Here is a 16,325-nt window from a genome sequence, read left to right as displayed (position 1 = left end):
ATCTACAGGGGGGAGAGCAATGCAACCTATGCTACACAAACCTGCACAACCTCAGCGGGGCTGAAGCAAGAGTGGTTAAAAGACCCCCAGATCGCCGGCCCCAGTTCACCTCACCCATCGCAGGATGTGACTGGAGGGGTGCATTCTCAAAGGGATAGATAGGGTGCTTGGAAGTGAGCTCAGTTAACGCAATGACTAATCAGCACAGCCCCAGCCTCCTTCCCTGGGACCCCAGACTTTAGCCATCAAGGTATATACACCCTAGGTGAGCCTGCAAGTCTTCTTTTTAAGATTTATTTTTATTTATCCCCCCCCTCCAGTTGTCTGCTCTCTGTGTCCATTTGCTGTGTGTTCTTCTGTGTCCGCTCATCGCATTCTTGTCAGTGGCACTGGGAATCTGTGTTTCTTTTTGTTGTGTCATCTTGTTGCGTCAGCTCTCCGTGTGTGCGGCACCATTCCTGGGCAGGCTGAGCTTTTTTCATGTGGGGCAGCTCTCCTTACGGGGTGCACTCCTTGTGTGTGGGGCTCCCCTACGCAGGGGACACCCCTGCGTGGCACGGCGCTCCTTGCATGTAACAGCATTGCACATGGGCCAGCTCCACACGGGTCAAGGAGGTCCTGGGGAGTGAACCCTGGACCCTCGATATGGTAGGCGGACGCTCTATGAGTTGAGCCACGTCCGCTTCCCTGCAAGTCTTCCTGAGATGAAGATGTAGCCAGCTTACCCCAGGGAGACAGCCGCCATCACTTAACCCTGCCTTTGCACGAATCAATTTTTTTCAGGAGGTACTGGGGATTGAACCCAGAACTCGTCCTTGGGAAGCAGGTGCTCAAACCACCGAGCTACGTCCGCTCCCCCAATCTACTTTTAAACATGAGAAACCTGCCCCCAAATCATGCATTTAATAAAAACCTCTAATATAAAAGACAAAGAAGAAAAAATAAAGACAGAAACAAAGAACCAGATTTGGGAGAGACGGAGGCTGTACAAAAATAAACTTGAAAATCAATCCTCAGGCAGTGGACTTGGCCCAGTGGTTAGGGCGTCTGTCTACCACATGGGAGGTCCATGGTTCAAAGCCCGGGCCTCCGTGACCCGTGTGGAGCTGGCCCATGCGCAGTGCTGATGCGCGCAAGGAGTGCCCTGCCACGCAGCGGTGTCCCCCGCGTAGGGGAGCCCCACGTGCAAGGAGTGCGCCCCGTAAGGAGAGCCACGCAGCGCGGAAGAAAGTACAGCCTGCCCAGGAATGGTGCCACACACACGGAGAGCTGACACAACAAGAAAAGAGACACAGATTCCCATGCCGCTGACAACAACAGAAGCGGACAAAGAAACAAGACACAACAAATAGACACAGAGAACAGACAAAGGGGCGGGGGGGGGGGATCAATCAATCAATCAATCTTTAAAAAAAAATCAATCCTCAGAGCTAGCGGCAGTTAATCACAGCATTGTAATTACACTAAAAGCTGTTGATTATTCACTTTAGATAGATCATAGGGGGTGTGGATATATTGCAATAAAAATGCGTAATAAATAAATAATAAACCGTACAAGAATAGCCGGAAATAGCAGCTACGTCCAGCAGGGCAAACAGAAAGAGATGGAAGGCCGAAGAATCTCCTTGTCTGTTTTTTTGTTTATTATGATGGAAATAATGACAGAGTTCTAATCATGACTGAAGTGATGAACGCCACAACTATGTGATTGGACCAAATACCACTGGTTGTACATGTCATCCATCGAGATGACCTGGGTGGAATCCTAATGTGTTTGAGCACATCAAATGGGGATTATTACAACCGGGGAGGAAATCTTCAATGGCAAGAAAACAACCTGCAAAAATCTGATTCACTGTCTGCACTCAGAGGGGCCACAGAGCTTGAACTTAAGCGCGGAGGCTTCGGTGCAAAGCGCTGGTTCTGTTAGTTTCCTCCACTCAAGCCTGCAGATGGCGGACCTTCCCCTTTATGTACAGCTAACCATTATTCGGAAAGCGATCGCTCTCTTACCCTCCCCTACAGCCACTGCATCACGTAAGGCCGTCAGCCGATGATCATGTTGCCCGAAGAACCACAAGAGTTCCTGCCGATGCAAGATGAGAGAGACGTGTTTTCCTTTCCTTCATTCCGTTAGGCGTCTAGTTTTTTAAGAGCCATCCGAGGGAAGCGGATTTGGCTCAACTGATACAGCGCCCGCCTACCACATGGGGGGGTCCAGGGTTCAAACCCAGGGCCCTCCTGACCCATGTGGAGCTGGCCCATGCACAGTGCTGATGCGTGCAAGGAGTGCCGTGCCCCACAGGGGTGTCCCCCACATAGGGGAGCCCCACGCATAAGGAGTGCGCCCCGCAAGGAGAGCCGCTCAGTGCAAAAAAAGGGCAGCCTGCCCAGGAGTGGCGCCGCACACACGGAGAGCTGACCCAGCAACAAAAAGAGACACAGATTCCCGGTGCTGCTGACATGAATACAAGCAGACACAGAAGAACACACAGCAAATGGACACAGAGAGCAGACAACTGGGGGGTGGGGGGTAAGGGGAGAGGAATAAATAAAAATAAATCTTTAAAAAAAAAAAGAACCATCCGGACAAGAGGACTCTCGTAATTTGGTATCAATTTGGCTTATCTCCTCTAATCAGTTCTTCCAGGACTTGGTTACCTGGCTTCAAGCAAAAGAAGCTGTTCTCGCATTTTAAAGAGCCTGACAAGCAGGTTGTCCTTACACGTTAGGACTATGGAATTGAAACCCAGTCATGCTTGGCCAGCTTCCACAAAGCGCATTCCTATTTGAAATCTATAGAAGCCCTGGCATTTTTCTTTTCATGTAAGACAGCTTGTTTTCCCTGGAGATGTTGCGCCGAGTGAAGAAGAGATTAAAGGAAAGACACGATAAATATTTTCAAATACTCAGAGGGCCGCCATGTGGAAAAGGGAGCGGGGCCGGTTCTGGGCAGCTCCGGCGGAATAAATAGCTGCCTTTTATGGAGAAAACTCCCCCAAGTTTCAAGTGTCTAAGCGCCTCCTGCATGGGGCAGCGGCTTCATTTAGACAGTGGCCAAGGTCTCTTCTACTGAGACGTCTCATTCCCAACTCCAATTTCCCAGCGGGTCCCTCGTAAGGCAGGGTGACGGCCTTGTGCAGGGAATGGTATAAAGAGCACATGTCTGTGTTAAGCGTGCACTGAAGGCAAACAGTCGATTCCCTTAATTAAAATTAGCCCAGATCACCTTTCATCAAAATAACGAATTCACACATCGTCCACCTTTGGGATTGGGGGGTGGGGCTGCTTGATATGGCACCGTGCTGACCTTTTAACCCCAAAGCAGTTTATTTGGGTTTATTTATTTTTTTCCATTCAAATGTGGTACTCCGGAATAAGAGCTAATTGAGAGGCTAAAAAGATGTAGGGTTGGGAACGGATGTGGCTCAAGCAGTTGAGCACCTGCTGCCCTCACGGGAGGTCCCGGTGCCTCCTATAAACAAAAACAAGAAACAACCAGCGAACACATGGAAAAAACCAAGGGAGGAAGAGATGAGATGTGGGGGTGTTTTCGGGACTTGGAGTTGTCCTGGGTGGTGCTCCAGGGACAATTGCCGGACATTGTATGTCCTCCCATGGCCCACTGGATGGAACGTGGGAGAGTGTGGCCTATGGTGTGGACCACAGGCCATGGGGTGCAGCGATGCCCAGAGATGTACTCACCAGATGCAATGGATGTGTCATGATGATGGGGGAGAGTGTTACTGTGGGGGGAATGGTGGGGTGGGGGCGGTGGGGGTGAATGGGGACCTCATATTTTTTTTAATGTAATATTTTTTTAAAAATGAATAAATTGAGTAGAATTTGGAAAAAAACAAACAAAGAAAACCAGCTCAGGGGAGCTGATGTGGCTCGGTGGTTAAGCACTGGCTTCCCACATACGAGGTCCCGGGTTCAATTCCCGGTACCACACACACACACGCAAAAGTAGGATTTTAAGTCGTAAGGCTATCTTATCTCTTCTGAAGGTCTCCAAGCATTCTTTCACACCACAGAGGGATACTGTGCTCAAGGAAGAGGCAGTCTTTGAGAAAACACCAAAGGGATTTACACAAAACCAGGAAAATGGCCGAAATGATTGAATTTCGTGGCCACGATTAGGTCCCATCACGGATTGAGTCAAGCGCCTGACTCCTGGTGCTTTACCGGGACAAGCTCACCCAGTAGACTCAGCGATGCTTCTCCAGATGACCGGGCGGGAGCACAGCTCCACGTGGGCTTGAATGGCAGTCCGGGGTCTTGGTGACAACTTGAGACTGCTGGCGGCAGGCTCCGGGGCGAGCAGGTGCAGCACTCGTCGACCCCAGGGCCACCCGCAAGCCCCTCGCCCGGTTCCAGCCCTCCCCGGTCACAGCAGCACCAAGGCGCACGCGTAGAGGGGAGCTGGGATCCCCCGCGGCCCCGTCTGTGAAACCCTCTTGTTCTTTCACTTCCAAATGATGATGCGTTGCAACGTTTTTGAAAAAAATTTTCCCCTCTTGAACTTGGGAGACGTCAAAGCTAGAGGATGGCTTTTAAGACCAGCCTACCCACTAAGAAATTAAAGTACGCTGATAAAAAACAGCAGGACGGAAGCAAGCCGACACCTGCTTGCCAAGGTGACCCGTGGCTCCTGCAACAGCGAATTCACCATTTGGTTTCTAACGCCCGTACCTCCAGCGACACCGATACGGCTCAGTCATGTAATTTTGGAAACGGATAGGGGTGCTTGTTTTAATAGATGAAAGGTGACGCTCGATGAGATAAAGGGATGCGTTCACATCAAGGTCACGCAGAAAAAACAGTGCTTCCAGTAGACCTATCTGTTGTTTTAGACACTTGGAATGAAGTTATTTACAAAGGAGAGGGAATAGGAGTCTGATTTCCCTTCTCCCACCCTTATCCCCCATTTTTTATTCTATCATTCAGAGGGGGAAATCTCTATACAATCAGACTGCTGACTACTAAAAAATAAACCGGGCAGAGCAGGGGTAGCTCGGTGGCTGAGTGCCTGCCTCACATGCACAAGGTCCCAGGTGCAATCCAGTACCTCCTAAAAAAGTAATAAATACATAAATAAATCTTCAATTTTTTTTAAAAGGATGAGAGCAGAAGAGTATTTGTACCAGCTCTCTGTCAAGGACATAAGCTTTTTCAGAGCAGTCAGGCTAAAAATATTGCTCTGGAATGGGAGAATGAATTTAAACCAGCTCCCAGAAAATATGTACTACGGTTTTCTTTGCCTAAGTTCAAGGCCTATTGGGGGTATGTTTTCCCTGGTTTTCAAAACATTACAAAACAGGATACAGCTTGAGAAAAAGTCATGCACCAGTACTGTCTCTGAAATACCCAAGAGGACAGACGCCCTCGCTCTGTCTTTGGAGACACACAGCTGACAGCATCGCAGGCGGGTGGGGGGCTGCTGATCTTGCATGCCGAGGCCACAGCCAGACGACCTTCAGTAAGTAGCTGAAGAGCCCAGCATGGCAAACCGAAAAGGACCCAGCTCTGTTAGGGCTGGTGCCCCAGAGGAAAGGGTTGCCTCAGATAAACCTAAGCTTCACAATTATGCAGGAAATGGATGGCTACGAAGTTAAAAGCTAACAGAGGGAAGCGGATGTGGCTCGGGCAGTTGAGCTCCCACCAACCACACAGGAGGTCCTCGGTTCGGTTCCTGTGCCTCTTAAAGGCAACGAGCAAGACAGCGAGCTGACGCAATGGCACGGCGAGCTAACGCAACAAGACAATGTCACTGAGAGATACAAGGAGGAAAACACAATGAGAGACACAACAAGGCAGGGAGCAGATGTGGCTCGAGTGATGACGTGCCTCCCTCCCACATGGGAGGTCCCAGATTTAGTTCCAGTGCCTCCTAAAAGGAAGACAAGCACAGAACATACTGACACAGCAAGTGCAAATGATAAGGGGGGGAGGGGGGACAAATAAATCTTTAAAAAAAATACAAACAAGGTGCCATTTATGTCATAGATTGAACCTGAGGACTGAATCATGTACTCCACACATCCGTGTTCCTATGGGGGTGGGTTCATTTGTAAACAGGACTTTTTGAAGATGTTATAGTTAGTTACAGTATAGCCAAATCATTTAGACCAGTCCATGGTATGCTATTTGTCATAGCAGCCCTGGCAAACTAAGACAGAACTGAATCATAAAAATATTTCTTGAGCCTCTCCTAGAAACACTGTACTTTTTTGGGGGCAGGGGGGTATCCTTTCACAGACCCAGGAGAGTCCCCTAGGTTCTCACTATCCACCATAGAGTAACTACTTTCAACGCCAGAGTGGATTTTCTGTAAGTCATAAGATGCAGCGGGAGGGCTATGATTCCTTAGCAGTCTCCTTCTGCCCTTCCCGTACCTCAAAGGAGCCACACACCATGAGCCGGTGGGTTCAAATGGCAAATGCAATCAAATCAGAGGCGGTGACACCAAGCACCGCTGGAAAAATGAAATTCACCACTGTTTTTCCAATTAAGCTTCTAGATAATGGTGCAACACAGCCTCCATTTCTTATTGTGTCCGGGGGAAAAACATGCAGATGTAGAAAAGTGTGATTGCATGAAAGACACCTTCCAAAAGACTTTTGCTTTGAACAACAACATTTGTCATAAATTACTATTTTGCAGGCAGCTGGGGAGAAGGCTGTTCTCCAGCTGTGCCTGAGCCACCCATGAGCCCATTTTCCTTACAGGAAGAGGATTCATTTTGAATTACCCGTATTCCCGATATCAGAAAGTGTGAGCAATTCAAGGGAGGAAGAATATTCTGACCTCTGGCTTTGTCTAGAACCCTCTAAATGGAATCCCTCTTGTTCTTTTCTTTTAAGATTTATTTTATTTCTTTCTCTCCCCTCCCCCCCCCCCCCCCCCCCCCGCCCCCGGTGTCTGCTCTCTGTGTCCATTCGCTGTGTGTTCTTCTGTGTCTGCTTGCATTATTTGGTGGCACGGGGAAATTGTGTCCTTTTTTTGTTGTTGTGTCATCTTGCTGTGTCAGCTCTCCGTGTGTGCGGCGCCACTCCTGGGCAGGCTGTGCTTCTTTGGTGTGGGGCGGCTCTCCTTGTGGGGCGCACTCCTTGCGCGTGGGGCTCCCCTACACGCGGGACACCCCTGCGCGGCTCGGCACTCCTTGAGCGCATCAGCACTGCACATGGGCCAGCTCCACACGGGTCAGGAGGTCCTGGGTTTGAACCCTGGACCCTCCATATGGTAGGTGGACGCTCTATCACATGAGCCACATGAGCCACGTCCACTTCCCACGCCTTTTGTTCTTAATGTTCTCCCTCAGCCACTCCTGCCGTTTATAAGCAGGACCGAGTTCCAATGCTGGCCAATGCCAGAGACCGGGACGGCCAGTTCTTATTGAAATGGCCAGTGTTCGAAACCAAGGTCCACAAAGTGTACAATTAAACGTTGACAAACCAAATCCATGCCTCCATTTACATTACACAGAGCTTCCAGGTAGGATTCTGATTTCCAGGAATAACCACACAATCTAACCACGGGTTGTCACTGATGTCAAGCTTGTAAGAAAACCTCGTTTAATAATTTAAGGTCAAGATTCCGACTGTCCCTACATTGCCAGGCTTTAAATGACAGTCTGCCAGACAGAGAAAATAGGAGAAGGAAAGTGTGTACTCTGTTGCCCCGGGGACGCTCGGAAGCCAAAGGCATGGCGGAGTTTGGCCTAAAACAGCGCCAGCTCGTCCTGGAGGCCTGCCCCCCGCCAGGCTCCAGCGGTGGCGGCTGCAGCCCCAAGCCACACGGAGGGTCCCTCGGGCTCCCCCTTTCCTAGAGGGCAGGGCCTTAGAGGGTCTTTCCAAGGCCTACCACGGACCACCCCTCCTGCACGGAGCAGCGGGGTTTGCTCAGTCCCCAAGTGTACAGTCCGACGCCTGGGTGGGCTCAGGAGATAACGGAGCGGTCACAGGGTGGCCGAGGGCGGGCCTGCAAAACCAGTACTGGGAAGTGGACTTGGCCCAGTGGTTAGGGCGTCCGTCTACCACATGGGAGGTCCGTGGTTCAATACCCAGGACCTCCTGACCCCGTGTGGAGCTGGCCATGCGCAGTGCTGATGCGCGCAAGGAGTGCCGTGCCACGCTGAGGTGTCCCCCGCATAGGGGAGCCCCACGCACAATGAGTGCGCCCCATACGGAGAGCCGCCCAGCGCGAAAAGTAAGTGCAGCCTGCCCAGGAGTGGCGCTGCACACATGGAGAGCTGACACAGCAAGATGACGCAACAAAAAGAGACAGAGATTCCTGGTGCCACTGAGAAGAATACAAGCAGACACAGAAGAACACACAGCGAATGGAACACAGACAGCAGACAACAGCAGGTGGTGAGGAGAGAAACAAAAAAATACATCTTTTTAAAAATCGGTGTCTACCCCCAGGAGTGAAAGGGGAGAGGAAATCACATGGGGGCTAAAGGAGGAGAGATGGGGAGCTTGGCACAGGTTCGAGGGGACGTGCAGGCATCTGCTGATGCTGGTCCCTGCCCCGGTCTCTGTCCTCGTCCGTCCTGCAGGTCGGCGTGGTGATCCCTCCGTGGAGGTAGACTCCGGGGACCCCACGCCGTCTGCCAGGTGCTCTCGCAGCCGCCCCCGGGCTCTCCGAGCCCGCGTGTCCAGCCCCCGCCTTCCTTCCCAGGCTCTCTCGGCACCTTTGGGAAAACGTTTACTCGAGGGCTGCGGACTCCTGGCAGGCCCTTCGCGGTAACGGCACCGCGGCTCCAGGGCTCAGGCTCTGAACTCTGCGCATCTGGGTGTGAATCTGGGGGCGATGCGACCGACCCCACAGGGCTGCTGTAACTAGGAAAGCTGAGAGCACAGGCAGGACACGAGAGTACATTGAGCCTTGGTGTGTAGTATCGCCTCACTCCGGCTGGCGTCCCTGGTCTGGATGTATCTAAATCCAACTCTCGGAAGCGGATGTGGCTCAAGCCTGTTGGGCACCCGCCTCCCACACGGGAGGTCCCAGGCTCAGTTCCCAGTGCCTCCTAAAGAAGACAAGCAGACACAATGAGCAGACGCAATGAGCAGGGACAAGAGGTGCTCGAGCAGTTGGGCACCTGCCTCCCACACAGGAGGTCCCAGGTTTGGTTACCAGTGTCTCCTAAGAAGACAGGCAGACACAACGAGCAGACAGACAAAGGAGCCCTCTTGGGTGGCATGGGGGGGTTAAGAAAATTTTTTTAAATTATAGAATCTAAAAATAAATCCAACTCTCTCCAATCCCCAGGTCTTAGCCCATCCTCAGACCACCAGGGACCACTCCACCTAAACTCTAAACAGCTATCATCTCCTGCAGAATTTGTTAAGACGATCACCAAGCTCCTTGGTCTTCACTATTGCTATCTGATTTAACCTTCCATGGAGGAGCCTCTTGTCTCCATAACAATAAGCACCGTAAGCGGAGGAAGCATCTCGTAGCCGGCCTCACCTTTCCTGGAAGCCCCCGGCGCAGCAGCTTGGCCCTAGGAGGCTCGGATCTTGCTGTTGCTTGATTTGATTCCAAAGTTAACAGGGGAAGGACCAAGCATGGGGCTCGGGCATTTGACACGGGCACCGTCCAATTATTCGGGTGAGGATTGGAAACTCTCACAGCAGGTCACGCAAACACGCGTCCAAGAGATGGCACATGTTTCTAACTTAAAACTGAGCCTGCGGTGCTGTGTGAAGACTGAAATTCCCAGCAACTTCAAAAGCTTCTCCCTGCCTGGCCTGAAGCTGCTCCGTGGGGCACGGGAGACGCCAGGACAGGGTTCCACATGCTTCAAGCTCGTCTAGCTCAGGCGGTGTCAACCTGCCTTTTCAAGACGTTTCCCTTCACCTAACTTTGTCCATATTACGGTGAAGAAGAGTCAACGTACTGTAGGCCACACCAGCATTTTCTGTGTCTTCCACAGTGGTTATTTTAAAGATTTATTTTGGGAAACGGACTTTGGCCCAGTGGTTAGGGCGTCCGTCTACCACATGGGAGGTCCGCGGTTCAAGCCCCGGGCCTCCTTGACCCGTGTGGAGCTGGCCATGCGCAGTGCTGATGCGCGCAAGGAGTGCCGTGCTACACAGGGGTGTCCCCCGCATGGGGGAGCCCCACGCACAAGGAGTGCACCCATAAGGAGAGCCGCCCAGCGTGAAAGAAAGAGCAGCCTGCCCAGGAATGGCGCCACCCACACTTCCCTTGCCGCTGACGACAACAGAAGCGGACAAAGAAACAAGACGCAGCAAAAAGACACAGAAAACAGACAACCGGGGGAGGGGAGGGGAATTAAATAAATAAAAATAAATCTTTAAAAAAAAAATTCATTTTATTTATTTATTCCTCTTCCCCCTCGTTGTTCGTGCTCACTGTCTGCTCTCTGTCCATTCGTTGTGTGCTCTCTGTGCTTGTCTTCTTTTTAGAAAGGCACCAGGAACTTCCCATGTAGGAGAAAGCGCCCAGTCGCTCGAGCCACCTCTGCTCCCTGCTTGTTGTGTCTCCTTGCTGTGTCTCATCGTTGCGTCTTGTTGCATCAGCTCACCATGCCAGCCCCTCGTGTAGGCTCTTGCCTGTCTTCTTTAGGAGGCACCAGGAACCGAACTGGGACCTCCCATGTGGTAGGCAGGCACCCAACTGCTTGAGCCACACCCACTTCCCGGCCTTGACTTCTGATTAAACTGATCGATAAGAAGAGAACTCAGAGCAGGGTATGTCACTTCAAGATGTGGGCTTTTGCAAGAGACCTCCTACGCAAGGTTCTTGGCTCCTGGTATCAGGGATGGCTCCCCCACCTCACATGGGCTGAAATCAAGCCAGTGATACTGTGGTGAAAGACTCGCCCTCTCTCCAATAACCATCTTTCTAGGAGCTATAAAATTTTATAGCTATAAAATAAACAGCACGTCACAGTTCAAGCAAAGAAAGGCGTGCACCTTGAAATAGACCCTCTCAGAAAACTGTGCAAAGGCAGCTGGCTTCTTCCTATATGATAAGATACATTATGAACCTATTTTATTCTCAAATAACCTTTCCCCTCTTAAAGTACACGATTTCAGGGTTTCCAGCAAGAATCCACATTCCACACTAGACAAGGAGTTGGGATAAGGCGACAGCTAAGGATGTCTAAGAAGAAGACTTAAGTATAAGGGCAACTCCCCACATGGTCTGACAGATACTTTTTTTGTAACAAATTTGTTTCTGTTGTTCCCATCATCCACCACCAGGTAGTTTTACAGCAGATGTTCTCCCAGGCTCGAACTGATGGTTCCCTGCTTGCTCCTGGCAGGAGCTCTTTGCCCCCAGCCCTGGGTCCTCCGTTGCAGCGCGGAAGGGCAACTCACCGTCCGTGACGACCGCCTCCTCCTCTTGGCCATCAGGCTCTCCTGCCTGGGGGCCGAGCTCGCCCTGCTCAGCTAAGCCGTTGACGGTGGACAGCTGGCCGTTCTTCTGTAAGAGCTACGGGAAAGACAGAGCCACGTCAACTTCACCTCTGTACCCACGACTGAGTTACACACTAGACTTCAACAGTGAACTGCACCGATGAGAGGAAAAGAGCAGAGAAACAGAGGTTCAATAACAGCAGAGATGTAAGTGTTTTATTCATCTGAATGATTCGGCCACATTACAAAGGGACAGGGTGCTGGTACTGAGCAGCCAGGGACTTAGATCTGGGTTTAAGTGTGTGGACCATCCACCGTCCCACCCACTCATCCACCCATCCATCCATCCATCCCTCCATCTACCCACCCATCCACCCACCCATCCATCCGTTCCTCCACCCTCCCACCTACTCATCCACCAATTCATCCATCCATCATCCAACCTCCCTCCCTCAATCCATCCTTCCACTCACCCATCTACCCATTCATCCATCCACCCACCACCCATCCATCCATTCCTCCATCTCTCCACCTACCCACCCATCCATCCACCCATCCACTTACCCATCCCTCCACCCATTCATCCATCCACCCATTCACACATGCACCCATCCACCCACCCACCCATCCACCCACCTGAACATCACACATGATACACAGTACATGGTATGTCACACCCACCATCCACTCTTATCTGAGATAAAACCATGAATGAGCCAGCATGGCCTCCTCCTCGGGGCTCACTACAAACTACCAGGGAAGGCAGACTTAAAGAAGGTAACTGAAGACAACACACAGAGGGCCCTGTCCTGGCTGGGATGGTCAGAGGGCTTCTGTGGGAGAGAAGGGTAAAGCTGAGCCCCGCATTCCCCGGTGGAGGGGTGTGGGAGGAGAGGGTGAAGGAGATGTAGGGAGAGAAGAGGAAGCAAGTCCCACGTGTTCACAGCAAGGGAAAAGAGGAGATGGAACATAGGAACGATTGTTTTTTCCTTTAAAAGTATTCCTGAAAGGGTCACTTCCAGTCCTCCCCACACAATGGCCTGTGTGATTGATGTCATGAGTTGCAAAAACAGCAGGCATGGAGACTTCCCTTAGTCACTGTTGTTTATCCTGAGAATACAGGTAATTCCGGTGGAATAAACACAGCACGATAACCACTGGGAACTGAAAGGTTTTGACAATGCTTGCTAGCTTCTATACATTTCTCACTTGTCGTAAGGACAATTAGGGGAGAAAAAGAACAACGAAGGCAGATGCTATTATTTCCAGTTTAGAGATAAGTACAGCTCAGGGGGACAGGGTTGACTCCCCACAGATCACCAATAGGGGTGCCACGGCCCAAAGGCCAGGCCTCCCCACCTGCTATTTCCAACAGCTTTGCCATGACATTGTGAATCGTTTGAGCCCCTCCACATGGAGGCACCCACTTTTTTTACACAGTTATAAAAACGACTTGGAAGTATCAAGTGTCCAAAGAGCATGATGTATGCACACTACTCTCAAATGTTTACAAAAAGATAGATAAACAGGCTAGAGAGACAGATGGATGGATGAACAGATAGACTGAGGCAGCAAATGTGGCAAAGTGTGTAAAGTTGAGGAAGTAGCTGTGGCTGAAGCAGCTGGGCACCCACCTACCACATGGGAGGTCCCAGGTTCGGTTTCCGGTGCCGCCAAAAGAAGATGAGAAAGACAGAGAACTGAGGTGACAAGATGATGCAACAAGACGATGCAACGAAGAGACACAAAGAGCAAACACAATGAGGGACACAACAAGCAGATGTGGCTCAAACAGTTGGGAGTCTGCCTGCCACATGAGAGGTTTGGTTCCTGGTGCCTCCTAAAAAGAAAGAGGATGAGCACACAATGAACAGAAAGAGCAGACAGCGAACACAAACAATGGGGATGGGGAGCAGGGCAGGGAAGGTTAGAGAAATGAATAAATAAAATAAATCTTAAAAAAAAAAAAGTTCCCACTCAGCTAACATGGAGGTGAAGGTCAACCACCACACCAGGGAGCCAAGAGTGCCTACAACTGCAAGCAGGAGAATTGCATCCAGCATCCATGTGGAATCTAAGCCCCCTCTTGAGATAGATGTGGAATGGACACAACCAATCCAAGGTCCACAGAAAGGAGGAATACAGTAAGGATTAGAGTGGACTTACTGATATTCTATTCATGAACTATTGTGATTAGTAATTGAAGAAAATGTGGCATTGGTGTGGAAAAAGAGGCCATGGTGGCTGCTGGGGGTAGGGAGTGGGAGGAAGAGATGAAATGTGGGGGCGTTTTCGGGACTTGGAGTTGGCCTGGGTGGTGATGCAGGGACAGTTACTGGACATTGTCTGTCCTCCCATGGCCCACTGGGTGGACTGTGGGAGAGTGTGGGCTATGGTGTGGACCACTGACCATGAGGTGCAGCGGTGCTCAGAGATGTATTCACCAAATGCAATGAATGTCTCATGATGACGGAGGAGATTGTTGCTATGGGGGGAGGAGTGGGGTGAGGGTATATGGGGACCTCATATTTTTGGAAAGTAATATTAAAAAAATGAATAAAGACAAAAAAAAAAAATTTGGTGGACCCAGGTAGCAGGATGGGGGAACAGGTTGGAGTTTCCTGTGGGGGTTTTGTATTATTTTTGCAACTGTCCTGTAAGTTGGAAATTATTTCGAAATAAATTTTTTCAAGGAGAGAATGGCTGAACTGGTATTCCCTAGTGCCCGACCGGCTGCTACAAAGCAATTTCAAAGCTTGACACTCTTTGCGTCCCATCCTTGGAGGCCAATGGGATCACGATGGCCAACCCCGGTTCCTGAGAGCCTTGAAGGGGCTGGAGTTCAAGACGGTCAACCCAGAGGCCAAGCACTCGGCTAAATGACTCCACCTGGCCGCCCCAGCGCCCACCAGGCTACCCTTCCCCGGCCTGGCTTCCCCCTGACCTGACACCACTGCTCCGTAAGACTCACTCTCCAGATGGAACATTTGGCTTCCGATGCCCACACCGGGGCCATTTATCCAACAGAAGAGTCAAGTTACATTTGCCACTTAAAGTCTTCCCTTACCAAAATGTGAAAGATGGGCATTTTAAATGAAACCTAAAGATAAAAGCGTGTGTTGGGGGGACTCCACAGTGTTCATCAGCAAGAATTTCAGGGTTTAAGAGTATTTGAGCTAAATATCGTTAGTTACGTACACAGGTTAATCTTAGATTTGATTACTAATGGGAAGAGAAGCCAGGGGAAGAAAGCAGGAATTTTCCATTATCACAGACTGCACATTAGCCCAAACAATCATAAAAAAGGCTGCCTTAGGCACCACGATAAGACACGCGAAATGGGAGACACTAGAAAGTGCTCCTAATACCTAATTTCAATGCAATAAACTTCAGTCAACTAAGCCCCTTATTTAGGAAGTAGAATTCTGGAGTTCTCTAGGATGATTCTTACCAAAACGATTTTTGAAAAATTACTCATAATCCTCGTGAACTGTCTAATCCAACACAGCTTTAGTTAGAGCCAAAGTATCTTTCAACATGGAAGAGCTACAGGACACAGACCCAAACTCAACTCCTCTAGAAATGAGACAAACACTGAGATAAAGATTTTAAAGATTTATTTTATGTCTTTCTCCCCACCCCCTAGTTGTTTGCACTTGCCGTGCCTATCCATTGTGAGCTCATCTTCCTTTTAGGAGGCACCGGGAACCGAACCTGGAACCTACCATGTGGGAGGGAGGCATCTAATCCCTTGAGCCACCCCTGCTCCTTGCTTTTTTTTGTGTCTCCCATTATGTTTTCCTCCTTGTCTCTTGTTGCGTCATCTTGTTGTATCAGCTTACTGTGCCAGCCCATCACATCAGATCTCTGCCTTGCTCATCTTCTTTAGGAGGCACTGGGAACCGAACCTGGGACCTCCCGTGTGGTAGGCTGGAGCTCAATCACTTGAGCCACATCCACTTCCCTAAGATCAAATTTTAAGTGCAAGACACTGGAGATGCTCACTAAGTGTAGCAGTTTGATACAGTTATGAATTCCAAAAATAGATCTTGGATTATGTTTGTAATCTGATCTGTACCTGGGCCTGATTGAGTTATGATTAGGGCTTTAATTGGGCCACGTCATTAGGGCATTGCGTCCCCGCCCCTTGGTGGGTGAGGACTCACAGATAAAGGCAGGGCAAGGGACAGAGTTGAGGGTTTTTGATGTTGGAGTTTTGATGTTGCAATTTGATACTGAAGCCTTAAGTTGGAGGACCAGGAAGTCAGCTCACAGAGGAAAGAGAAGGCAGCCCCAGGAAAGGAAGAACCCAGGAAGTCTGAACCCTGGCAGACGTCAGCAGCCATCTCGCTCCAAAACGTGAAAATAGACTTTGGGGAGGGAAGTAACTTATGCTTTATGGCCTGGTATCTGTAAGCCCCTACCGCAAATAAACCTTCTTTATAAAAACCAACCAATTTCTGGTATTTTGCATCAGCACCCCTTTGGCTAATACACTAAGAAAAAAAACCAAACAGATTTTATTCCACGACTCCTTCTGATGGATGCTTGTGACGACGTTCTCCTTTCTCTGTTAGTCAGATGGTGGGAGATGGAAAACGCACCTACTGCTTCCTCGTCCTGCGTACACTCCTAAAATGTGACTGTGTAATATAACCTCCCAGTTCTAGGGGGACTTTCTGCAATAAATACACGTCTCACAAACACACATACGCACAAAACAGGCAAAACGGCCATCCCTTCCCCTTCTATCCGAGGTATGATAATAAGTAATTTGTGGATTAGTTATTCCCAGGGACCACGGGGCAGCTTGAGAGGTAGATGATGCACTGACCCAGGTACAGGCGATTTATGACAACTGCGTTGCTGAACCTGAGCCGCGGGCTGTTTTATTAAGAGCATAACTCAGGTCCACGTGCATTCCCAGCC

The 16,325-nt window shown here is 50.0% G+C and overlaps 1 protein-coding gene across 1 annotated transcript in view; it reads right to left on the bottom strand.

The window, feature by feature from the left end:
- The window catches only part of AKAP12 (A-kinase anchoring protein 12), a 109,645-nt gene that overhangs the window by 38,694 nt on the left and 54,626 nt on the right, over positions 1-16,325 (bottom strand). Inside the window, exon 2 of the mRNA XM_058289694.2 lies at positions 11,358-11,472. Within this exon, the coding sequence (XP_058145677.1) occupies positions 11,358-11,472 (115 nt within the window). The remainder of the gene's footprint in view (positions 1-11,357; positions 11,473-16,325) is intronic.

Source organism: Dasypus novemcinctus, chromosome 28 (assembly GCF_030445035.2).
Source record: "Dasypus novemcinctus isolate mDasNov1 chromosome 28, mDasNov1.1.hap2, whole genome shotgun sequence".
In the NCBI taxonomy this organism is placed as follows: domain Eukaryota; kingdom Metazoa; phylum Chordata; class Mammalia; order Cingulata; family Dasypodidae; genus Dasypus; species Dasypus novemcinctus.
Note: the sequence above shows the minus strand (reverse complement) of the source record. Positions and strands in the feature narration are given on the sequence as shown.